Source organism: Amphiura filiformis, chromosome 9 (assembly GCF_039555335.1).
Source record: "Amphiura filiformis chromosome 9, Afil_fr2py, whole genome shotgun sequence".
NCBI lineage: Eukaryota > Metazoa > Echinodermata > Ophiuroidea > Amphilepidida > Amphiuridae > Amphiura > Amphiura filiformis.
The window spans coordinates 52,278,544-52,304,941 of NC_092636.1; the positions used below are offsets into that span (position 1 = coordinate 52,278,544).

Here is a 26,398-nt window from a genome sequence, read left to right on the forward strand (position 1 = left end):
TCCTTATAGTTATTTAGCAAATTAACTTTGCATAATTGGGAGTATGTAATTTGATCTTTGACCTCGCTTTCAGTGTTTCTGTTCGCTAAACTGGAGTTAAGATAGCTAAACGCCGCTAACGGCATTTAATGGTCAATTACGGAAATCGCCTATATTACTTCCTCTCTCCCCATCATTCCCTCTCTCCTTCCATTCCTCCTTCACATTAGCCCTTCTATCCTCGTAGCGCTTAAGCTAGTTGTGCGTTGCATAATGTGTGACTGGCGCACGCTTATGTGAATATACGCAAGCTTGAGATGGGACTTTATTGACGCGTGCAGTAACAAAAATCAAATAATTTATTTATTATAAGCCGAACAAACTTTAGAGCATGAATTATTAACATTGTTTTATAACTAATATTGAAGGTATTACCCAGCACAGGCTATTTACCATTGTTTTCCATTTGTTAAATTGTGTTGAGTTTCTGACTTCATGGTTTCATTATTTGTCCAGATTATTGATTGATAACTATAAAAGATAAAAATGTTCTTCAACCCAACACTCTCAAAGCATGAGCTCAGTTTTTGTATTTTTGTTGTTGTTATTTTGCAGGCTCTTGTAGCATGTCTGGAATCTAAAGAGTACACACAGATAAGAAATACACTGATTCTGTTAACCAAGGTAACTTAAAAATGATATGATAGAATGTAGAAAACATGATTGTCAAATATAGAGCGGGATACAGATAGTAATTTTGCTGTCACTGAGACACCTTAATCAATAATCCCTTGCTTCCCCCTGTTACACATTTTTTTTTATGGAAGCAACACAGTTCTATCTGGTTAGGCTGAAAAGTACAATCATAATTTTTTTTTAAATTATTTCTGTTGTGATGATGACATCTTCAGACTTTTAGCTTGTTCCCAGTATCTTAGGGAATCTACCATACCAATGAATTTAACAAATAGACTATTGAGTGGATTTAAAAAAAATTAGATGTAATAGCCTTCAATTGTATGTAATGATCAAAATTGTATGTAATGATTAAAACTTATACACGGTTTCCTCAATAAGCATTGCTTAAAACATTGCATTGTAAAACACATTGCTTTTTGATTATATTGCATTGTAGGGCTTAATGTGTGAACTGCATAATGTTACATATTTCTTGACATGACTTTTTTTTTTTTTTTTTCATTTTAGATTCTACCATACTTTCCTCTTGTTCAAAATCTTGGCAACGTACTTGAGAAGAGAGTGGACAAAATCAGGGCAGACGAGAAAGACAAGAGGCCAGACATTTATGCACTGGCTATGGGGTATGTATAACTATGAAGTATGCATTTGTACTGACCCAAACCTGGACACGATACATCAGAGTGGTGTGCTGCCCTCAGCTGACCAAACTTGCCATCATCATACAACAAAGAATATGAGCATTAATATAATTGAACCTACAGAGTGTCCCAGAAAAAAATTACCGAGCGAATAAAATTGAACGTAAATTGAGAAATAGACATCAGAAGCAAATAATTTAAAATGTAGCACATAGCTTATTTTGTTGTGCCTCACATACAAAAATTGTATTTGATTCGGTTGACTGGTTGCGAAGAAATGAACGATTACATAATGCGTGCATCAATTCAGTTCATTCCAAGTTTGATCAACAGGCGCTTTTTTCATACTCGCTCACCACTTCCTAAAGTTTGTGTATCTCATTAAATTAAGTCCACATCACACTATCTATTTTATAATCGGACGTTGCTATGTCATTCATGCTTTCACTGAAGATAAATAACAGTTTGTCCGAGAAAATTTTGCAATTTCTGCAATTGCAAGCTTTCCAACTGCAATTCTTTATGTTGTGCAAATTTGTTATATTTTAACTTTCCAAAGAACATTTGAGCCAAGAATAATAATGATCAAGTGCTTACAGCTTTACGTGTGATATTTGATACCATGCAACATTAATGTTGAAGTTTTTAAAGATTTAAACTTTAAAAAATACAATTTCTTGGAAATATTCCAAAAACATTAATGTGTGTGAGAAATTTTTTAAGCCAGCTGGAATTCTTTATGCAATTATTCTTTATGCAACATTTATATCAACATTAACGAAAAAATATATTTACAAGTACCAAGCATCATCTTATATGCAAGCTTTCATTTTCAATATCGTGCAGGTTTTCAAATTTGAACAACAATTGTAAATTGTACTCGCAAGTGTACAGGGAAAATTACTTGGTTCCGTCATCCTTTTTCTTCAACAATTGATTACTTTTTAGTATCAGATGGTTTATTCCGATGTGTAAACAATATGATTGTCGATGAGGAGCGTGAATTCAATATTGGAAGTGATCATAATATGCTTTTCCTAAATATGAATATTAACGATATTCCTACAGAAAAATATGCTTGTAACAAAAAAGAATTATATGGGACATTAAGAAAGGTCAGGACTTTACCGATTATGAAAACGAGATTAAGTCACAATTTTGTAATTGGAATGCTAATTCTTTTGATGATCCAGATTCCCTGTGGAGTGACTGGAAAAATAAGCTAATTTTCGCAGCAAACAAAACAATAGGTGTGAAAAACTCCAATTGTAAACCAAAACAATGGTGGGACAAAACAATAGATGATGCCATAAAAGACAGGAAGAAGAGTTGTCAGGCTCATCGCAGGTGGTCCACTTCAAGTTAGATCTTCAAGTGTGGGTCATAATAAGGAAATTGGAGATAAATTATGGAAAGAATATATTGAAAGAAAAACTCGAGTGAAGAACCATATTAAGAATCGTATAATGCAAATGCGAATTGATAGAAGTGTAAAATTGCTAAAGAAGGCGGTCCCTCAAATAGGGACTTTTGGAAAAACCTAAGAGGGCCTAAAAACCAGATAAGCAATGTATACTCTTTAAAATTGCCCAATTCGATGATGTAACTAACGACCGTAAAGTCATGAATCAAACTGTCAAACAATATTACCATTCATTGGGCAAAATGAATAATCAGCTGTATCAAGAAGATTTTATTAATGATATGATATCTAATACTAAGTATCTAAGCAACCATACTTTTAACAATCTAGATGTATCTGAAGATAATATTATGCATAACATTGTACTTACACTTGATGAGGTTATTGATTCCATTAATCAAGCCAAATATAACAAGTCTCCGGTATTGATTCAATCACAAATGAGCTTATCAAAATGGCGGGGATGCTCTTAACAGTTCCATGTTCTTTTTGTTCAAAAGATTGCTTGTTTTAGAGAAGATCCCCAAAGAATGGAATAAGGGAATAATTATCCCAATTTTCAAGAAGGGCGATAAGAAGGATCTCAATAACTATAGAGGTATCACCCTTACCTCATGTATCTCCAAAATTTTCAACCGTATTATATCAAATTCAATTTCGAATTTCTGGAAGATAATGACGTGCTGTCGGAAATCCAGGGCGGATTTAGGAAAGATCATAGATGTGAAGATCACGTTTTTGTCGTTAAGAGTATAGCTGCTGCCAGGTTAATTGAAAACAAACCAACTTTCCTAGCTTTCCTGGATTTCGAAAAGCTTTTGATACGGTTTGGAGGGATGGCCTCCTCTCTGTGGCCTGGAACGTAGGGAATTCGAGGGAGTGCTTGGAAATTAATTGAAAGTCTTTATTGTAATGTAGAAGCTAAAGTAAAGTTTGGTGATATTGACACTGAATATTTCGAGGTGGAAGAAGGTCTTAAACAGGGATGTGTCTTATCCCCAATTTTATTTTGCATTTATATAAACCAGCTAGCTAAACTTTTCAAAGAAAGTGGTAACGGTATTCGCATTTGTGATGTTCAAATAGGTTGCTTATTCTGGGCTGATGACGTTGTTTTGATCGCAAATGATGAAGACGAACTTCAGAAAATGCTGAATATTGCATCTTCTTTCTCTCGCTTATGGAAATTAGATTTTAATTATGATAAGTCAAATGTTGTAGTAATTGGAAAACAAGTAAGTAATGACAAGACATGGAACCTATGTGATAGCACCATTTCCTCATGTGACAGTTATAAATATTTAGGAGTTCATATTTCTAAAAATCTTTCTGATCACACACATGTTAATGAAGTTGTAAAAAAGGGAAATAGACTTATTGGTTATATTAGATCTATTTTGGATGGTCACGATGACTTTAATAGGGTGCAGTATGGGGATATTTTATGGCGTACACTTGCTCTACCATGTATTAATTACGCGTGCGCAGTGTGGACATGTGGAAGTCAAGCGGACATCAAAAGAATTGAAAACCTGCAGTTACAAATGGCCCGATATATTCTTAAGGCACCGCGTAATACCCCAGCGGCAGCCCTTTATGGTGATCTAGGATGGCAATCAATTGCCTCCATTCAAGATACTATTAGGATTAACTATTTTGCTCGTCTCAGATCAATGGATTTACATCGATGGCCAAAACTGCTTTTCAATACTTTATTCATTCTTGATTGCAATATTGACAAAATTCGCTTTAAATGGTTAAGCTCGACCAAATCTGCTCTCGATAAATGTGATATGAACCGCCTTTTCACAAACGACGCGTCTATCAACATGATCAATCCACACTGGGCCAAATGTTGTAAAGAAATTATAAAAAATGTGTATGAAATCTCGTGGTATGACAATGCCAAAACCAAATCTTCTCTGGCTGAATATGTTAAGTTTAAACAAACACTTGCCTTTGAAAACTACCTTCTTGACAAAACTGATTTTTGGGGGATAAGCCTCAAATTTAAAGCACGTTCAAACACTCTCCCTTAAATGGTAGAATCCACGGTTGGACCGAGGGCATGGACGACACCTGCCCTCTATGCAAAAAGCGCAGCGAAAATCTTAGTCACTTCCTTTTCACCTGTAGGACTCTGAACACAATTCGCGCAGAAGAGTACCTGAAACTGGAAAGTGACCTTTATGATCAGCAACTTGAGGCCTTTTGGTACATATTTATTGCTGGGAATGAGGACATTAAAACGTGCTTGATGCTGGGGGCCCCCTTAGACAGTGAAGAAGGTAGTTTTTGTTTTGATTCTTTTGTAAATCATTTCTTAAACGTGCTTGGGCTCTTAGAGCTTCTCTTGTTAAATGATTCTATGCACAATTAATGCCAGTATTTTGCCATGTTAATGTATATTATTTTAATATTATTTTATATTTCGTTTTATTTGCCTGCTAACGACCCATTTCAAATCAACTTGGGTTGACACAGGCAATTTATTTATTTATTTTGCTTTTGTTCTGTGCCATAATAATTGTGCGTGTATATTGTTTTTAAATCATTTCTTGTATATAATTATGTTTGATATTGTTTTGAACGCACCGCTGGTTAGGCGTGTGCCACTGTTACAAAAGTGTATGTTCCAATAAATAAATAAATAAAAATGTTTTGCAAGAAACAGGTTGTTTAAAAAGAACGAAAATGATTTCACAGAACAAAATATGAAGCTCATTGACAGTTAACCAATGACCTTTCTTTCAAACTTGGAATGAAGTGAATTGATGCATGCGTTATGTAATCGCTCATTTTTTCGCGATCAGTCAACCGATTCCTGTAAAATTGGCGTATAAGATGCAGAATAAGATGGGCTACACGCTGATTTTTAGATTTTTGGATTCTCGACTTACGTCCAAATTCATTCGCCCGGTAATTGTTTTGGGGACACCCTGTATACTTGCAGGTATATGGGTGTTTGGTTGGATTGTATGATATCAAAGAAGTTTTTGCATAAGTTCATTTGGTAAATTGGTATTTTCAAACTGCTAAACAATTTCCATATGTACATTTCCAATTAAAAAAGACGGAAATAGTTAAATTTTGTCAGTGATGTTTTTTTTTCTGGCAACCGTTCTGACTCCTTTTCACCCTTTAATTTTCATCAGCAGTTCATGTGAAGCATGTGACAAATTAATCAGATATTAAGTGTGCAGTTCCCATTTTCTTTGTTTATTGTCCTCCTCAAGTAAAGCGTTATACATTTGTAGACGCGCAAACCATGGTTACAGAGAAATCGGTAGGCTAAATGAAGTAGATCGTCATAAGTTTATCAATTAAACAAGCAAGGTTGTTGCGGATTTGCTGTTTGAAACATGTTGTTATCTTAATTGTTAGCTCAGATACGATATACAAGCAAATGATGGCACTATTTAAAATAACTTACAGATATTGACAGATTTTTAGGTAAAAATATCTTGCATTTGATATCCAAGAATGACGGTTCCTAACAATATTTTGTTGACTTCTTTTTTTGCTGCAGATATTCAGGTCAGTTGAAATCCAGGAAACCTCACATGCTGCCTGAGGATAAGTTCCACCAGAAAGAGGTAAGACAAAGTTTCAATATTTACAGATCCAAAGTTAGTTTTTGCTTATTTGTACATTTTTGTCCTTTATTTGATTTCTTATTTGAACCTGAATGAATCATTCAATGTCAGCCACTGTTGTCCCATGATGCCTAAGTAGGGTGTACAGACAGCCAGGTGTTACCCTGATTGGAACTGACTGTGAGATCTTTGTCATTCACAGTTCAAATGCAGTATGGAGAGAGCGGGTAATACATTTTTGATAGGTGGTATCAAACTAATAGTTAACAGTCATTGAGTGACAAAGTGATAAAATGCTGGAAGTGATTGTTATTACCATCTATTGTGTCTTAAAATCAGTTGTTGCTTGTGATAGTGATAGATTTGACAGGAAATCACCTGCTAGCAGCATAGTGATTGGATGTAGAAACTTCTTGGATTATAAAGATGCATAAACTGTACTGTTTGAATAATCCATAGATGTTAACCAGAGACCCGAACACCCGTCATTTGGACAGTCAATTGAAAAATTGCATAACCTGTTTGATCCCTGATGAGATAAATTTATAGTACAATTTTGTTTAAAAATCTATATTTTGGTAAAAGCAACAACCTAATAGCCTCTAAATGTGTATAAAAAGGCAATTTCTGATGCATTATCACAGTCAGAATGTAGCACAATAGTTGTCATTTTGATATTGCAAAATATGGTTGTAAATTCATAAATCAACATGTGATCAACCTGTTTCATACTGGGCACAACTGTGGCTCAATGTTATTTTTTCTGCCTTTGATGTGTTGGCAGAGAGAAGAAGAAAACCAATGTTTTATTGGTTCCCATTGTAAATTAAAAAAACCGAGAAAGTAAATTTTTAAATATTTAGATCATAAACAAAGGTCATATAGTAAACATGTACCACTGTGTCTTGTTTTCCTTTCAGCGTGTAAAGTCAGCAACCTCTGAGGCTGTTTTTGCCAAACCAAATGCCTTGGTATACAACATTTTGATATACATTCAATCCTTTTGACTCATCACTCTATATCTCCTTTTATGTACATACCATCATGCTAACATGAATGAAAAGCATCTGTAGTGTGACTTTCTCAAGTCAGTGATATCAGACCCCTGATGTAACTACACACCACTATAGCCTGTCTTGTCTCAAGTTGAGAGTAACGCCATGCTGGATTTTAAAGTTTCCGATTCAAATCGTGCATGCTAATCTAATCCCGTGGGGCATATACACACACACGTAGAAGGGCAATTTGTTCATACGCTGGTGATGCAACCACATAAACGCACTGATTCGAGTCTGCCACTATAAAATCCAACATGGCGTTACTCTCAACTTGAGACGAGACAAACTATAGTCAACAAACAAGTGATGTGTTCACTAGTGGTGTGTAATTACACCATCTGTGAACAAACAAGTTAATTCTTAGTTTCAGTGTTTTTAGTATGTGGTTCTAAACATTACCAACAGAAATGAAAATGTTACCCAAATTCTGAAGTGAATATTGTGACAAATCTAGTGACTGGGTGGCAATTTGGCTCTATATTTTGATCATATGTGCAAAAATACACTGGAAAGTTAACCCACAAAGGCTATTACTGATTCACAGCCCAAAGGACATTAAGATTGTCATAACAAGTAGCTTTCACATTAAGATTGTCTTTACATATTGGCCTATAGCTTTCAGTTCATGCCTCATGAATGTAGTTATATAGCATGTACAGCAAAAGACATATACTCAAGTTATTAACCTTGCTTATTTTCAATCCATTGTATACTTAGTATAATATTATGTAACCACTAAGTCATGCTTTCTTGATTTACCCAAAACTCCCAGGTATTTTGGGCAGATGTGTCAGTTCAGCCCTCTCAGGGCTATTGAGTTTTGTTGGGTTCAGGGTGGAGGTGGTTAGGGTTAATGAAAGAAAACTTGTTCAGTAAGACACATTTTTGATCAAACATCATTTTCATGTTACTTTTCATGAAGTTACAGTCATGGTTATGAAAATAATGTTAGTTTAAAGGCCTATTCAATGATCACAGCGAAAGTGTAAACAAATTAAAATTGTGTATAAATTGCCTAAAGTGAAAGAAAAGTTGTGAAAAAAAATTGTCATTAAGAATTTTTAAAATGAAAATTTTGGCAAAAACAAGGAAACCAGCAATATTAACAAAGTTGAAACCCTATTCAAATACATGTAGCTAATTTCTCTACTTAAATGGAGAAATTATGGTTACTCCTTCATGTAATTATACACAAAATTAGGGTTAGGGTTAGTTTAGGGTTAGGATTAGGGTTAGGAATAGCTTACACAAAATAATTACACGAAGGATCTACCAAAATTACAGATTCATGTATTATTGTCTTTAATACAATACTTTCGGCTTAACAACCAGCAGGCTATATTAGCACATCTACATGTATGATGCTAACGAAGGTGCCAAATTCTGAATTTGGATGATTTTTACGATCCTCCGGATGAGCAAATCACTGAATAGGCCTTTAAGTTCATTTAACATCCTTAAACCATGATGTGGCCAACATTACACATCTGTAATTTGTAACTATTAGGGAAAGGTTGCTTTCTTGTAATTAACACAAGAAGGATATTTGATTTAATCTTGGTCATATACTGGTTGTTCCTACCCATTTAGTTTCTATCTGTTAAGGCAGGACTGATTTGTTGCATGTTATATTGCTGTTCTCTCCAATGGATAACAAAATTGTGTGTTTGATACTAGTATTGATTGCAGTATTGCATGCAATAACTTAGAGAAAGATTTTCTTCCTGCCCGTATGGGTCTGGGTCAACATTGGGGTTACATGAAAAGTAAATTCATTAATACCAAAGATGCCTTATGCTTATCTCAGGAGAAGCATGTGAGAAACTGCTGTTAAAATAGAGCCTTTACAGGAAAAAACCCATCCCCTAGTTGTTACTCCAAAATGGTAGGAACAGGAGTGGGTTTTTTTTAATGGAAGAATGTTACCTACCTTTGATCTAGCATGAACTCATTGTGTTGATCATACCCCAATAAAAGCTAAACTTGTTGGTGGGACATATCAGAACACTTTTCTACAATATCAAATGGGGTGTAAATTAAGACTTCTTTGGGCAACATCTGCATGTGTCCTCAACCGTCACTCATGACTACCTTTCACAGGGTCATTTTCACATATTGATGGGCACTACTGTGAATGCAGCTGAACCAAAATTATTTTTAAGCTGAATTTACACTAGATCGCTTTTGCAGAAATTCTCTTCCATTTTCAGAGCATCAAGCTGATTAATCCATACAAATAAGATTGTACAAAGTAGTAGTACAAATAGTGAGGCAAAACAATGTTGATTTTGCGAGTAGAAGAAATCACAACTCCCAAGCGATATCACTTGTCGTGGAATGTATCAACCAATCATTTCCTACCAACTGTATCTATTATTTTACTAATTAATTTAACTTTCTCGATCATTAACTTTTGGTGACGCCATGATTAGTATAAATGCAAAAGCGATGAGTGATCCATCGCAATGTTTTTAGAATATTAATTAGGAAATACTGGTGGGCTTTCCAAGTTGGACTCTAGCCTGCATGGTTATGGTAGTAACATGGAGGTGGAGGAAGTGTTTTCCATCAGTATACCATTTTGCACCCTGATGTGGCAATGACGTTAAAGTGGTTAGGCAGCTGTTTCTCGCTCACATCTATTCAGCGTCTGTAAGTGTGTGTGTGTGTACGCCAGCGCTTTGATCGAATGCTAGCTATTTGAAGCTGTGCTCAATGAAATGCGCACTGACGTCACTGCCAGATCTGACAGGGTGAAATATGATATAGTTTCTATATATTCATCTCTATCAATAGTACTATATTGCACAATTCAAATTCAACTTAATTCAAATGCATTTTCAACTGGTACCAAGGTTATTTTACACTGCATGTATAGGTTATGAACATGTTAAATTCAATCCATGTATTTAGGTAATTAATGAGCTATGAACAGGTTAATAAAAGTATTGCCCAGTTCTGTAATCTGACAATCATTCTTGATGCATCTCACATAGCATGTGGCTACATTGTTTTAAGAAATTGATCATTACTCTGTTTGGTTCATTAGTAATCTTGTGCTTTTGGTATCTTCATCATGCAGGCCAAACCAACAGCATCAACACTTCAACTGGGTCAGCAGCAAAACGGAACTAGTAACAGTGCTGCCAGTAAGAAGCCTGCAGGGACAGCTACAGCAAACAATTCAGCAACAGCAGCTGTGAAAGAGAATGGTACTACAGGAGTAGAGGAAGGAAGCAAGACAAATGCCACAAAAGGTAGGGGACTCTAAAGGGGATTATCAGAGAGATGTCACTGAACCAGAACACCATAAAATTCATCAAAATTCAGATTTGGGCATTTTTCATACATATGTGACATGTGCTACTGAAACAGACAAATGGCAACGTGAAAGTAATCTGATAAAGACAAAATCGGACATTAAAAATTAAGATGTAATTAAAGTGTGCTTGTTCTGTTATTACTTCCGTTTTCACCAAGGATAGCAATTACACTTACAGAGCGGATTATTTACATGATATAGTTGTTGTTTGTTTGCAAAATATCTGATGAAGTCTTTAAGGGAGCAAAAGCAAAAGATCTCAAGATACATGAAGTTGGTTGAACAGGTTATTTCTAGTAACAAACAGACATACAAAGAAACCTGGAAAAATAACCATTGTATTTACCGTTGATTTACAGAGAGGGATCCATCTACACCAGACAAGACGATAGGGAAGACCAGTACTTCATCATCTACCAAACGGTCATCGGGTAGTCCAGCTCCAAGCAAGAAGGAATCAAAGTAAGAATATACATGCTTGCAATCTTACACATCACTTGATTATAAAATAACAAAATAATCATGTGATACCCCTCGTGATCTAGCTTTCGCTACCCTATATGATATGTCAGGAAGGTGCCAATTCTAGGAATGGTCTATAAGGTTCTTTATAATGTGTCTTTATAATGCAAAGCTCTTTTTAAAATACAAGTGATTATAGTTTTCAGCAAGGTTCTTCAGCGGTCTGCCAATTTGGTGCAGTTTATGGTATATACGTAAGTGGAGTTAAGATGGGCTAATTGAATCATGTTATCATCACATCAACACCTCATTCCCTGGTCAAGCTGCATAACATCACATGACTAGTTCTTTTTACACGATAATCAGAAAGAGCAGACGGACACCGCTGAAAAGGAACATGCTGAATATTATTATAGTTCTGAAAAGGTGCCAGTATGGTAAATGTGCCAGTGCATATGTGAATGTTATTTGTTTCTTCAAATCTGGTGATAATTTACACTAAATTAACCACATGAGAACTACCTGCATGCCGATTGGCATGTATGTACATGATCCACCAGTGGAGCTTCTGCGACCCCTACTCAGAACTTCCGATAGTGGATTATCTGCGCACGGTGGACGCAAGGAATCCACTGCGGATTTTCGGCATGCGTTATGTTTTGTTTTTAAACATGAAACTTGATGCCAGAACTGACTCTAAACATATATAGGCCCTAAAATAATATTTTATACTTTCTACCTTTTAATAATATCAAATCATAACAATTCATGAGATGATTAAAACGTGCGCCGAAAATCCGTCAGTGGATTCCCTGCGACCGTGCGCAGAATTACTCCACCGGAGCTATATACAGAGGGGAGCTTCAGCCCACGCACCCCGGCAATCCGTCCGTGGATTCCCTGCGACCGTCGCGCAGAATTACTCCACCTGAACTATATACGGAGGGAGTTTCAGCACGCGTGTGGCGAAAAATCCGTCAGTGGATTCCCTGCGACCGTGCGCAGAAATACTCCACCGGAGCTATAAGCGCGCCGAAAGTCCAACTGTGGCTTCCCTGCGACCGTGCACAGAATTACTCCACCGAACTATATCACGGAGGGAGTTTCAGCGCGCAGCGCCGAAAATCCGTCAGTGGATTCCCTGCGGCCGTGCGCAGATTTACTCCACCGGAACTATATACGGAGGGACTTTCAGTGCACGTGCGCCGAAAATCCGACTGTGGATTCCTTGCGTCCACCGTGCGCAGATAATCCACTATCGGAAGTTCTGCGTAGGGGTCGCAGAAGCTCCAATGGTGGATAGCTTACATAACTCCGATTGGCCAAAAAGAAGTTTTCAGTATCAATTGGACCAGTCAGCAACATTGTTAGAGTATAATTTCACCATGCAAAAAAATTGGGGTGAATTATTTGCAAAGCTCCATTCTGATTGGTGATTAAAGTGAAGATATCATGTAATTGACCAATCACAGGCAATGTTAGATCGGCTGGTATTGCCCAGGGGGTTAAGTACTAGATATAGTTATGCACTATTAGCATATGTTACTTACCGTTTTGTTCAATTTTATTTTGACAAATAGGTCTGATGGGAAGGAGCGCTCTAGTAAAGAAGAAAAGGCATCAAAAGACGAGAAGAAAGAAGAATCCAAGAAAGAAAAGAGCTCCAAGGAGGGAAAGAGTCACAAGAGCCACCACAAGGATAAAGATGTCAAAGGTCACAAGGAGGATAAAGGTCATAAGGGTGAGGAGAAATTGTCAAAAGGAGAAAAGGTTAAGGACCATAAATTGGGGAAGGGCCACAGGAAGGAAGAGAAGGAAAGTCACAAGAGGGCTAACACAAAAGAAGATGAGAAGGTTGACACCATGATACAGGGTGAATCGGAGATTAAAGGTCACAAAGATAGGATGGCGAGGTCGTGGAGCGTGGCATCCAATTCTAGCCAGGATTCGACGGCGTCATCCTCATGGAAGGCGTCTCCTGGCACAGAGACTGATCGAGGTAAGGTTGTGTGGTAACAGTCCTGGTTGGTTTGCTTGATTGCGTGGGTGGTTTGGACTCTAAACCAGGTTTAAAGCACAGTTTGTAACTGGGTTTATGATGCCATGAAACCTGGTGTAGCTGTCTGAAGCAATAGTTGAGGATTGGACATTTCCAGAAATTGCATGTTGCATTTGTGTCTTAGCCACCACAGCAAGTTTATTAGACTACACACATACATACACACCCCTACTCGTTTTCACCGACAACCGTGGACCTGTGTTGTTTGTGTGGTTGTTGAAATTGAAACTGTGGACCCAAACACACACAGACATATCATAATTGAAACCTTGACTTAATTATGACAGTTAATCGACTAGCCATGGACCTGGTATTACACCTATGATGGAGGACCCTACCCCATGTGCAAAGTTATGCTGTATTGCACCATCTCGCTATCTAACGACCATGAACGTCCACTGTTCACTATATGTGGTTTTCGCAACATAAGAGTGGACCGAGTCCATGTTTGTAGGTGAAAACCTACACCATACACTACCACAGACCCACCCCACCCTGACATGCACATCCCACACATATACATACTCACCCTCTGTCGCTATCTTACGACCGTGAACGTCCACTGTTCGCTATGTGTGGTTTTTGCTGCATAAGCAATGTTTGTAGGTGAAAACAAACACGTCCCACACCATACACTACCACCCGACATAAACACCCTATATACAGTGTATATTATACACATTTACATACTCGCCCTTATTAATGCAACATCAGCATTTTCAAACTGAAGACCTTTAACTTGGATCTATCTATCTAAATTGGACTTGATTTGCACTCCTGTGCCAAAATGTGGACTCACTTGAAGTATTCCAATCCAATAGCAATCGAGACCTGACTCTATACGGGCAAATGGGACATGGTCTTATGCATGCTACATTGTTTGCAATATGCTGGTAGGGGAAAGGGTCCAAGGATGTCCTCAACACACCCCACCCCACCCCATACACACAAATAACTTACCATGACCTTTTTTTTCTAAATTTTCTCAACAAAGAAATAACAAAATTCATAGGTTGACTTTATAACTCTGCTGAGTCTTGTATGCTCATTGTGATTGTTCAGTGTTTGAATTATATTAGCCAGTAAATAGCAGGTAGCTTGTAGCTCAGTTTATATTTGAGATAATAGTATATATAGTCACTTTGTCTTCATTTTGTCTATCTCTTTAGTAGATGTAGTCATCATGGCAGTCACGTGTCCTGACAAGTCAAACTGTAACATACAGCAAGTCATTTTGAAATTTTCCTGCATACCTGTTTACTCTCCTACTTCGAACTTTCCTTCCTTCATTCCATTCTTCAAAACAGGTGTATACTGACCTGTAAGGGGACAAACCAAACGTTTGATGATGTCCAATAAATGCAAGTTCGTTAGTTAGGAAGCTGACCCCTTCCCCCGTCCTGAAACGTAAATCAAATGATGAAAATTCCAAGCTGAGAGGTCAAAGTCTTTGACCGATATTTTAACTAGATAGGTCGTCCGAAGGAAAAAAAACCTTGTGACATCATGAGTCATGTGTCCGTCTATGTGGGGTGTGTCCATCTGTGTGTTGTGTCCATCAACAATTAATGTAAGGAATTTGGTTAAAATTTGGTCTCATAGGAACAGTTCACATCCTATTGCAACCAAGTGTATGAAAATATTGGATCTAAAACATAATAATGATAAAATTGGATGCTTTACACCCAATATTTATTGGTCTCGCTATGAGTTTTAAAATATTGGACTATACTATATCTTGTCCAATATTTTATAACTCATAACTCGACCAATAAATATGGGCTTGATCGATCCAATTTTATATCAAACTTAGCTGAAGCTGCATTATGGGAGCTTTATGTTATGGTGGTGTTCAAGGTCACAGATTGAGGTCAAATATCATTTGGGTCAACTGGTAAAATTAGCTGAAAATGAAAAAAAGTGTTCCACACAAATGAAAAAAATGTTTCACATAAATATTTAGGACCACCATCCCTAATTATTTTTACAAATGTAATCAGATTTGTTAATCTCCTCTCCCAAACAAAAGGACTTGTCATTTATTGGATGTTATCAAACTTTTAATTTGTTCCCTAAATAAACCTATTCTTGACCAACAAAAGAAAAGGTTTGTCATAAACCCAAGAGCATTAAGTATGTGAAATCCATCCCAGTGCATAGCACTATGCGCTGGGCTTTTTTTCCCAGGTTTTTTCTTAATTATCCAAATTGTTTTTTTAATATTTGGCTTCAGAGACCTATCTTGTTTTCTACCTTAAACTCAATATCTAGCCTCAACGTTCTCACTTATGGGAACACATTTTTACATAAGATTTTTGGCATGTAAGCTACTGAAATGCATCATGTCTCCCTTATTTTCTCTCTCGTGGATATAAAAATATCAGATGTACACTTTTAATTTTCATCACTTTCTCATTATTATGATTGGTTAATATTGTGCATATTATTTCAACATTATATAGTGAAAATGAAAATTACGAAGGCAAATCACTTGCAATTTGCTACTTGTTTTTTAATGTACAATGTCAGTTTTGTATTATTGAGTGTGCTTTGAATTCAATGTTATCTGTGTCATTGTACTAGCATATAATGTAACTACCCCAATGATTGATGTAAATGTGTTCAAATTTAGGCACAAGGTTTAATTTTTTTCCAATTGTGAAATATTCTGAAAAATAATGTCATGAAAGTCTTCTCTTTTATGATTATTTAAAGACATCTCACAATTCAATTAAACAATTACATTTTTTTGTCTAAGTTAATTGAGCATAATAGTAGTACTGAAAAGTTATCATACCAAAGGATTCGTGCAAGAATGTCCAATCTGCCATAGCTGCCCTATAGACTGCATATACTGTAGTCTGTATACTTTCCTCGAGTCAGTAATTTAGAAATTGTTTTTTATTGTATCTCTAAATGTAATGATGAGAAGTATATAAAAGTACACATTTTCAGAAAGGAAATGATACAAGGAATCCAGCTAGCATAACAGATTTCTGCAAAAATTAACAGTTTTTGAGAAAATCTCACAATTTGATTTTACTTTACTGACTCGAGGAAGGTATACGGACTATATATTGTATACATCTTAAAATATGATACCTGGCAGCTATTGCAGATGGGGCTTTCTTACACTGACATCTGGATATGTTGATGGGCCAAATGAAATAATGCATATCAATGCTATGTATCGCCCAAATTAAAGGGGAATGAGAAGGAAAATGGTAGGGAAACTAAAACTGATGGTGGTTATTATTTAAGTGTTATGTGGATGGATAAATCAGTAGGTTTGTCTCAGGAGACTGTGCACGTAGCTTTAAAATTCACAATTCAGTGCATTTTTTTTAGAGGGTTTTTTTTTGGGTATTAGGGGTTGGTTTTCTATCATCAGAAAAAAGGAAAGAAATTTGGTCGTGAAGCAACTGGAAAAAGAAAAAGAAAGTGGCCCAAAAAGTGTATATGTGACCGTCCCACGGCGAATGAGCCGTAAATTCCTCCCCGGTCAATTTTGTTTTATTTCGTGTTTAAAAATAAACATCATAAACTTAAAAATGGTATATCATTTGACTTCAAACGATATCCAGAAGCGGGGTTATGGTTTGTTAAACATTGCTCCTTCAACAAAATTATAGCTTTTTACGTTTTTACATGTGTCTCTTTTTCCACATTGTTGGCAATAAATATCAAACAGTTATAATTGGCGGTCATTTCAAATCATCCCCAAGTCAACGAGGTTTAAGAAAGTTCTCTCATTGTTAATTGTTGATTATGCATACCTGTACAAAATACAATGCCTGGTAACCCGCCACTTGAACAGGATTTAGCAATATAAGCAAACAAAGACCAGAACTATTAAAAGTTCTATAGCCATCTAAGGTAGAAGCTTATTATCCACTTCAACAATAGGATTATTGATTAGTTTTTGACTATCGAAATGAGACGGATGTCGGGCCAGCCTTAGTTACCGATGAATATGACCTTCGTACACATTTTACACCATAACTCAGAATACAATTTAGGGAATTTAGGGCTCATTTGTGCTGCCGGGTCACATATCGCTTTTGTCTTTTTACCATTTGCTCCTGAGACAAACCTGTTTTTTGCCTTAAGTGGTGATCCTAACATGCCATGCTTATCTTTTCAGATCACAAGAGGAGGAAAGTAGAGCATTCTTCATCGGTAAGATAACAAGTGGCTAATAAGCATAACATTAGTAGGATACCATAGAAGTATAATGTACTTCTAAATGAAGAGTTTTTGTTGACAAAAGAGACGAAAGGTAGACATCCTCCACAAAAACATTACAATAGATTGATCTTGCAATAATACATGGACGTACAACACCTGCTTCGCCTTGTTGTTTTACTTAAAATAATGATGTCGCCTGTGTTATATGAGACGATAGATGCACTCCAGAGGCTAAAAACAATACCTTTATTCTCTAATGGTCAAAAGGTCAAATTAGGCACAACTCAATGCAGAATCTGGTTGCAAAGTTCAACACTTTTTAACACATAAGTTTCTCAGTCATCAACACAGATAGTTGACTAATGAGGACATCAGTCTATGGGAATACCTCATGAGTGGTGCATTGTGGGATATTGGGAAAAAGGTATACAGGAAAACAATCTTATCAACCCATGCTATATATCTTTGTGATTTGAATAATTGCAGGATGGAGCTTCAGGTGACGTGAAAGACGGATCAAGTAAATCAAGGAGTAAGGTAAGACACACTATTTAAATCATGATTAAAATGATCAAATTATTCCACCATAATTAGTAGGTATTCCTCTCTTACCAATGCCAAGTTGTGTAGAGGATAACTGTGTACTCTATTTACTCTATGTCAAATATATACATGTTTAGACACATCTTTTACTCTTTCAATGGCTCAAAGCACTATGCCAGTGCATACCAAGTAATAAAACTGTATGCCCTCAGGCACTGGCCTATTTTTGCTAACATTTTCTGATTTCTTGTCTGTTTGTCCATAAATTCAATTCAATTCAATTCAAAAAAGTTTTTCTAAAATGATTTAGTCAATACTAAAATGATTGTTAAAATCACTGAACTTATAGCAGTAGGTCTATACTATCTCTCCCATGTTTTTAATTCATAGGAAACGACAGGAATTGTAAAAATAACACAAAATGCCGAAGAAAATTGTTGGACACCTGCCACTTTGCACATGCATGGGAGTATGGTGGCATAGCGCTTAAATTATCAGACCGTTAACCATTGGGTGGCGGGTTCAGGTCACATCACACACAACATGTTGCATCCTTGCATAAGGCTTGTAATCCTTACTGGCGTGGTGGCCTAGTAGTTAGAGCGTCCGCCTCACGATCGGGAGGTCGCGGGTTTGAATCCCGGCCGGGCCATACCAAAGGCTTTAAAAATGGTACCTACTGCCTTCTTGCCAGGCGTTCGATATTGAAAGAATGGAGTAGGGAAAGTTAAACACATGGCTACCAGTGGACTATCCCCCTGCTGTAGCTTTTCTGCTTGCAGACATGTGGCCTAGGGTTATGAAACGGAGATAGGCGCCGCCCAATGGGCCGAAAGGCTTGGGAAGGATTTAACTTCTTTTTTTTTAACTTGTAATCCTGTTTGCTTCACTTCACCCAAGTGTAAATGGGTACCAGCTTATGAACCGGGAAGTTAAACGGACTTGTTGTGCAAGAGGAGTGGTGCCCCCAGCAACATTATCCATGGCTCCAAGTCACTTTGTATGATTAATGGGCACTCCAGCCTGTGAACACACAGGCATGAACTTTAACCTTTCCACATTAAATAGCTACAAATATTAGGTTTACCCTGATTTGATAATTCAATGGCTGGTCAATTTTCTTCCTAGCAGTCATTTATTATAATTTATTAAACTTAAAATTTCTTAATGAATCATGATATTTGCAGAGCCGAGAGAGAATTACAGTGGAGAAAGACAGAGAGAGGGACGAAAGAAGTAGAAGTATGGAAAAGAAAGGTGAAAAGAAGCGGGACCATTCAGAAGGAGACAGAGATTCCATGGAAGTAAAGAGACGCAAGGAAGATGAATCTAGTAAGTCTTAGTAGAGACACATTACAAAACAAAGCAAATAATTAATGAAGAAATTATGAAGGAAACTATTTTGTTAGGGGGAAATGGTTTCAAAGGGTGGTTACGCTCAGCCACAACAGCACTCGCTGCTAACAAATGTCACTTAACCTTATTGAAGCCTTCCCATCTGGCACATACTTAATTTGGCTAAACATACCGAATATTTCAATATTTGGTCTAGAACCTTTATAATGTAGTATTTTGTGCTTGAAATATGAACATTTAAAAAAAAGCACTAATATCACCCTAGTTATAACCTTGTATATATTGACTGTCTGTTAAGAATTTGTCTATTTTTTTATTTTTTTACCCTCAGGTTCTCGACGTTCATCCAAATCGCCAAGTTCTAAGGAAGAAAAGAAATCAAAGTCCAGCAAAAGTTCTGGTGATGCTGTTAATGGTGAAAGACTGAGCAAAAAGGTACGTACAGCCATGTTAAAATAGATTTTTGGTGAAGGTTTAAAGAGCATTGGAATTTCAAAAATTGGTAGAAATAAAAAAAAATCAACATAAAGATCTCTTTTCGACTGTAAAATATAATTACATTGCACTGCTTAGTGTGGAGTCATGCAATGACCCCCTCAATTGGTAATATTATCTGAGTTATTTACAATGAACGTGGAATGTATTTATACTATTATAGTAGTCAGTATAATAGTAAAACATATTAAATCGTATATTAAGCAACCTAAACATTTTCACATTTATCAGAGCACATAAAAAACTTCATGTGGCACCACTGTATAAGATTCCAGTTGTATATTGCCCCAAATTGGAAACAGAATTAACAAAAATTATTATTACGCTACTCATCTTGGTTTTTGACAGTCTGTTTCACATGTGCAGTTGCATTTACCCACCCTATTCTTGAGCTTCTTCCCCCATTTTCCCCCCAGTTAAAATAAGAAATTGTGGGAATTTCCTTTTGGGGCAAAAATCCCCCCTCCCCGCGGAAAAAATCTGGTTGCTGCCAATGCATATTGCATTGATATGGCATGCTTCATTCATAATCAAACATTAACAGGACCAAATTAACTATTGTTGTGATTATTTTAATTTTTAATTTCCATTTGCAGGAGAAGAGGGAAGAAAGGAAAGAGAAGAAAGAAGCCAAAGAAGAGGCCAAGAAGGAGAGCAGAGAAGAAAGGAGAGAATCAAGGGAAGAAGGCAGAGAGGCTAAAGAAAAGAAAGCCAAGAGGGAAAGTAAAGAAGATGGCAGGGATGAAGACAGACAATATCCTTTATGATTAAAACTCTCAATACAAATAAATAGAACAAAAAAGAGATTTTTTGTTGAATTTTAATTTTTTTTCTTCAAATCTAACATATTTCCTGGTACGATATAACAACTGATGTGTTTGCCTCCGGTAGGTGGGCCCAAAACCAAGATTATAACTTGAAATGGTGCCTCACTGATAGTTTAAACCATACTTTTTCTGAATCCTGATGGCTAGAAGAATACATTGGAGCAGTTTTCAACAAGATTCAAGCGGATTGAAAATTGTCTGTATCCAGTAGTGTCCCTTTAAAACGAGAATTGACCGCTTTCCCCTTATTACAAATTTTACCTACAGCTGATTTGAACTCGTCACCCTCAAACTGACCTAAAACACCTCAGATCTTTCAGTGTATCTTGTGTATGGTTCCCCCTTAAATATGTCACCTATGGGTCCCCTTGTAAAAGCTGCAAATGTAACAATAATTAGCATCTTTAAGCTTGTGTGTCGCAAAACTCTGTGTACATAAGTGTACATTATTGTCGCATTGCAGAATGCAAGCATGCAAATATTACCAAAACTTGTTTACCTTAACATATCTTACTCATTCTAGGAAGCAGAGATCTCGGTAACAAGAAACATAACACAGAAGGGAGAATATGATGGTGGGCAACCAGGAAGCAAAAATTGTAGTGGTGACAAAGTCACTTTCAATCGAGTACCTAATTACTTGGGATACAACAAGTGGAGTGGGCTTACTACAAACCTGAATACATCATGTGAACTGGACTTACTACAAAAGTTACTTGATATGTAGCATGAGAATTGTGCTTACCTCAAAAATTACCCGATAGACAGCATCTGAACTGGATTTAATACAACACTTGCAGTTTCCCACTTTTAGTCGCCATTACCTGTAGCGAAACATTCCTATTTTATTGTCATAGATGTGTCATAAGGAGGCTTAGTTATAGATAGCAGCTGGACTCTTAATTTACATACAAAGAACAAATCTACATGTAGTACTTGTGGAGATGATTTTAAATACTTGTGGAGATGATTTCACACTCAATTTTGATAAACATGTGACCTCCAGTGAAACCCATGAACTGTCAACCTATTTTGATTCTTAGCAAGAGAAGTTATTAATAGAAATAAGCTATCAGGTCAAGTGCTTAACAGTTACTTGTTAAAACATCAATTTCCCAGCAAACAAAACGTTTTACAGAAAACGTTTAAAATGTCTGGGTAAAATGTTGGATGATTATATCATTTTACAGAAAACATCTTAAATGTCGGGTTATATAAAGGGTACAAAATACCATTCAAAAACACTTTTGAAAACTTGATGCAAAACATTCTAAGGTATTTTGATCTAAATGTTAACAAAATATTTTGTCAAATGTTTGCCAAATATATTTTACAATAACAAATCTTGACTTTTATATAACCCATCATCTGAACTTATTAAAACGTTTTGACTAAAACCAAAACATAATTATAATGTTTTAAAAACATTGCTGTGTTTGCTCGGTTCTTAGACCACAGTCACGCAGTCACATGTACTGTTGTTTCATTATTATGACAAAATCACAATAATGAAACGATTAGCAGTAACACATAAAAGCTTTTTTTTGTTTTTATTTCCCATTGTGATAATATACTTATCATGCTTGTGTAAACAAGACTGCCTCATTTTATTTCCTGCTCTGTGTCCATTACAGTACAGTAAACATGGTATCATGACAGAATGCAGGCATTTTAGACTTTGACTGATCCAATGATGAAATGTTAGATGAAGATATGATCATGTAGTGCCAACTTTGAGCAGTCACACGCTATAATAAGATTGTAACACAATTGTATTTGACATGAAAAATAACTGCTGTATGACCCGGTCTTTGTCAAGTATTACAATGTACTTAACCTATAGCTTACTATGGCTAACTTATTGTCAACACTTACATTGTCTTCGTTTTTGCATAGTGTTGAATCACAGATTACTCTGAACTGCCATTTGGTATTATACAATTTGTTACCTAAACAATTTTCAGTCCAAAAGCCATTTCTCCCATTGTCTCTATCCTGGCTTGATCTCATGTAAGGCCCATCAGACTATCATATTTCAAGAAGGGACGTTTTATTGTAACAGAGATGCCACTTTTCGGGTTATAGCCTGAATTCAGGTTCTTTGCGAGTCCTGTTTTGGGCCTGTTTGGCCTGCATCCACATACTTGTTCAGGTGAAACAAGTACTTGTTTCAGGTGAAACTGAGTGGCATCTCTGATAGTAATCTGGTAACCATAACAATGAAAATACAATGATATATATGTGATGCGATCAAGTAAAATGAGTCGGATGTCGGGATATAATCTGATTTCAAGATGGAGCCAATAATAGTGTTGAATTTCCTTTGTATTTTATTGTTCTGAGCAACACTAAAATTGCCCTAAGTCTAAAATTATGATGGGCCTTCTTTCAGCAAAGGAAAACTCTGAGAATAGCTCATGTAATTAAATTGAAAACTGAATTTTGATTTTGATAAACAGACTCATTTAGCAATCATGTAGATTGATGAAGAGAGTTTGCAAAGCTAATACAAAGTGGTTATATAATGTGACACAATCAAGGGAATGATGCTTAATGTCACATATATTCAGGGTTGTAGCCATGCTGGACGCTGGTCCGGTGCCGGTCGGAAGTAATTAAAAAAAATTTTCCCACAAATGATTTATTCATCATAAAAAGAGTAAAAGACCAAAAACATTTCGGGGGTATACCCCATATCCTATTCCGCGATCCCTCATGTTCGCTAAAAAGATTGTGCCCCAAGCCAGTGTTCTAATTTGATAGTAAAATTAGCCGGCACTCAACTTGGTCTAGCTACAACCCTGCATATATTCAATGCTAAGTTTCTTACATCAGTTACTAACCTTTCAAACCTCATGAAAATTGAACTTCTGGTTACCCAATTATATGCAATATATCAGTTGCTGAAAACAATAATACCAAAAGATTTCGAGCATCTATTTTGCCAATAACTGAAAGTAAATATTAACGACATCGAACTCATTCCCCTTGATGGCAGTTCCACTCACAGTTCATGTAGGCAACAGAGAGAGAGAGTTTGGGAAGCAGTAATCGACTCAAAATAAATTGTATTCAATAGGACTTTGGGCATGCTGCATATTACATGTATCACTCTGTGCAGTACTGCAGTATGTGGCTGGTGCAGAGATGGCCATCAACATCAATTGTACATCCCAATTATATGGTTTCTGAAAGTTGGAAAAGTCAATGAGCTATTGATAAACCCATTACTCCATCTGCATAGCAAAACTATTTTAAATGCAGCTGTCTGTGTTTTTATAACCTGTTCAAAAGATCCCTCAGGGATATGGAAGTTTTATATATTGGCTTGACAAAGAGTTTAACACATTTGTGATGCGATCAAGCAAAATCAGTCGGAACTCGGAAATATTAAAGTTTCTTGTAGGATAGTAAGAAGCATTTACAAATCGAGATTTTGCATAAAATACCATTGAAATTGAACAACCAGTTCCACAAATATGAGCAATTCAAGAATTTCCAAAACAATATGAAACAAAAGGAAATATTTCCTATGTATGGTTATATCTCAAAATCAATATTTCTGAGTTCCGACTGATTTTGCTTGATCGTATCACATTTGTGGAAAAATTGTTGAGTATTACTTTTGTTTGATAATTGTAAGTTATTTGAGTAAGAAAACAAGTAAATTCATTATTTTGTGACTAAATTTTGTGTTCAATTTTATTTTGTACTTTTTAGTCAAAATGTTGAGTATTCTATTTATCACTTTCAATGTGTGCGTAGGTTCAGGGAAATTAATGCGGTATCACTGGAACTGGAATAGACCATTGTAGTTTTATTCAGTTGCTCAGTTCCTTATTTTAGATTTTTACATTTCAAATGGCGTAGCTAGGGGGCAATGGGCATGTTCCCTGCTAGGGGGCGGCAAATTGCTGCTGGTTAATTTTTTGGGTCAACCAATTCAAAATATTGTGTGTACAATGTAATATGCTGCCAAAATTAATATTGCTACAGATATGTATGCTGGACATTTATTTTATCCTCCCCCACTTTTAGATTCTTGAGCGCCCTGTGCAAAAAAATCTGGGGTCAACAGTTAACAATATCAGTCGGCAAAAACATTGTCTACAAGATTGGGGCGACATTCTGTATCCTTGCCTGGGCCGCCAGAACCCCTAGCTACGTCACTGTACATTTCAAAGAATAATCAAGTGTTTGAAAAATATTAAAGTCAATGTACAACACTTTCTATTATTTTGTTTAGTGTTAAATAATAGAAATTCAAGGACAATTCACACCCACTTAAATGCTACTAAATATATCATTTCATTATTCAACAATAAAATTGAACATGCTTTTTGCCATAAAAAGTACAAAGAAATATCTGATATTTTATTGAGCAATCAATCCATTAGTTTTTTATTTGCTTGAGTGTGAATGAACTAAATCACTGTATTTGTGTGACCAGAGATCAGACAATGTTTAAGAAAACATTAAAATACTATTCTTAGACCTGGATAATGCTACCACATTATTTCATAGAAATTATATTGTTGTTTTCGAATTACATTACAAAGTATATAATAGAGACAATAAACCAGCGTGTGATTGAGTAACTAACTCAAAATACTTACAAGCAATGTTCTTTTGTCTATTACATGAAGGCACTTTATATGATTGCTGTTAGGAAGCTTTTAAAAGAAGAAAAGTTCACTTGGCTGAAGAACTTAGTAAAATTGATTTAAATTCAGAGGCAAATATGAACAAGTTTATAAAGGAAAAGGACAATATAGATGGCAAATAGGCATGTGGAGAGAACAAAGAAAGTTAGAAAAGTGAATAAAAAGCAAATGAAAAAAATGTTCAAAAGTAACTACAAAATATCACTGACAGTAACAAGGGGGGGGGGCTTCATAAGTATTATGAAATTTAGAAAGGAAATTCTTATGTATTTCAAGTTTGAAAAGTTAAAAAATGTGCAATGGCAGGATTCCTCATTTTACTCATTTTCCAGCATTTTGCGTGAGATTTACTACCTAGGAGTGAGATTATACTTATTACTACCTTAGCGTGAGAAAGTGAGCCAATGGTCGAGACTCACGGCCAATGCATGGGAGTTGACAGCCCTGATCCAGGCTACTGGGCGATCATGCATATCATGCTAAAGATGAGGTACAAAATTAATGATTGACCGGCAGCCTGGATTTGTTGGAAAAACACCCCATGATGGGTTGAATCTGCTGTAGGATGTTTTTTTATATTTGTTGATGTATGATTTATCCAACTTTGGCCTCTGCAAAGCAAAACAGGCCCTAAGTAGTGTTTTGCTGTTTGTTTCAATGTTTTCAAAGTTCTGTAATAGAGGTTTTAAATAATCATGTCAAAATGATTTTAAAAAGATACAATGATACAAGAGTTTTAATGAAAAGTACAAGTTGTTGAAAAGTACCATATAGGCTACATATTATCAATGTATGTATATTTTTTAAAGGAAGGATTCATTTGACCGCTTTGAGTACAAAAAGCTTATGTGCCTTTTCAAAACAGTCATGTGTACACTGGATGCGGACACGTAAAGCAAGGAGCATTGGTATTTCAGAAATTATGAGAGTGCCGTTACTTACAACAATTACAGTACATGTAAAGTCAGAATGTCCGATACCCTAGTCCAGTGTACAAATCAGTTAAGCTTTTTGTGCTCTTAGCAGTTGATTTGTGCAAGCATTCAGTAACTTCCAGGGTATAATGTAATATAAGTTTGTGTCTGC

At 36.1% G+C, this 26,398-nt stretch overlaps 1 protein-coding gene across 1 annotated transcript in view; it reads left to right on the forward strand.

Moving 5' to 3' along the window:
* Positions 1–21,873, forward strand: part of LOC140161147 (THO complex subunit 2-like) — a 38,823-nt gene extending 16,950 nt beyond the window's left edge. Inside the window, exons 21-33 of the mRNA XM_072184579.1 lie at positions 595–663; positions 1,186–1,301; positions 6,272–6,338; positions 7,259–7,309; positions 10,479–10,653; positions 11,078–11,180; positions 12,761–13,179; positions 17,384–17,418; positions 17,914–17,964; positions 19,158–19,302; positions 19,658–19,761; positions 20,418–20,575; positions 21,163–21,873. Of these exons, the coding sequence (XP_072040680.1) occupies positions 595–663; positions 1,186–1,301; positions 6,272–6,338; positions 7,259–7,309; positions 10,479–10,653; positions 11,078–11,180; positions 12,761–13,179; positions 17,384–17,418; positions 17,914–17,964; positions 19,158–19,302; positions 19,658–19,761; positions 20,418–20,575; positions 21,163–21,190 (1,521 nt within the window). The 3' untranslated portion in view covers positions 21,191–21,873. The remainder of the gene's footprint in view (positions 1–594; positions 664–1,185; positions 1,302–6,271; positions 6,339–7,258; positions 7,310–10,478; positions 10,654–11,077; positions 11,181–12,760; positions 13,180–17,383; positions 17,419–17,913; positions 17,965–19,157; positions 19,303–19,657; positions 19,762–20,417; positions 20,576–21,162) is intronic.
* The last annotated feature ends 4,525 nt before the right edge of the window (positions 21,874–26,398 follow it).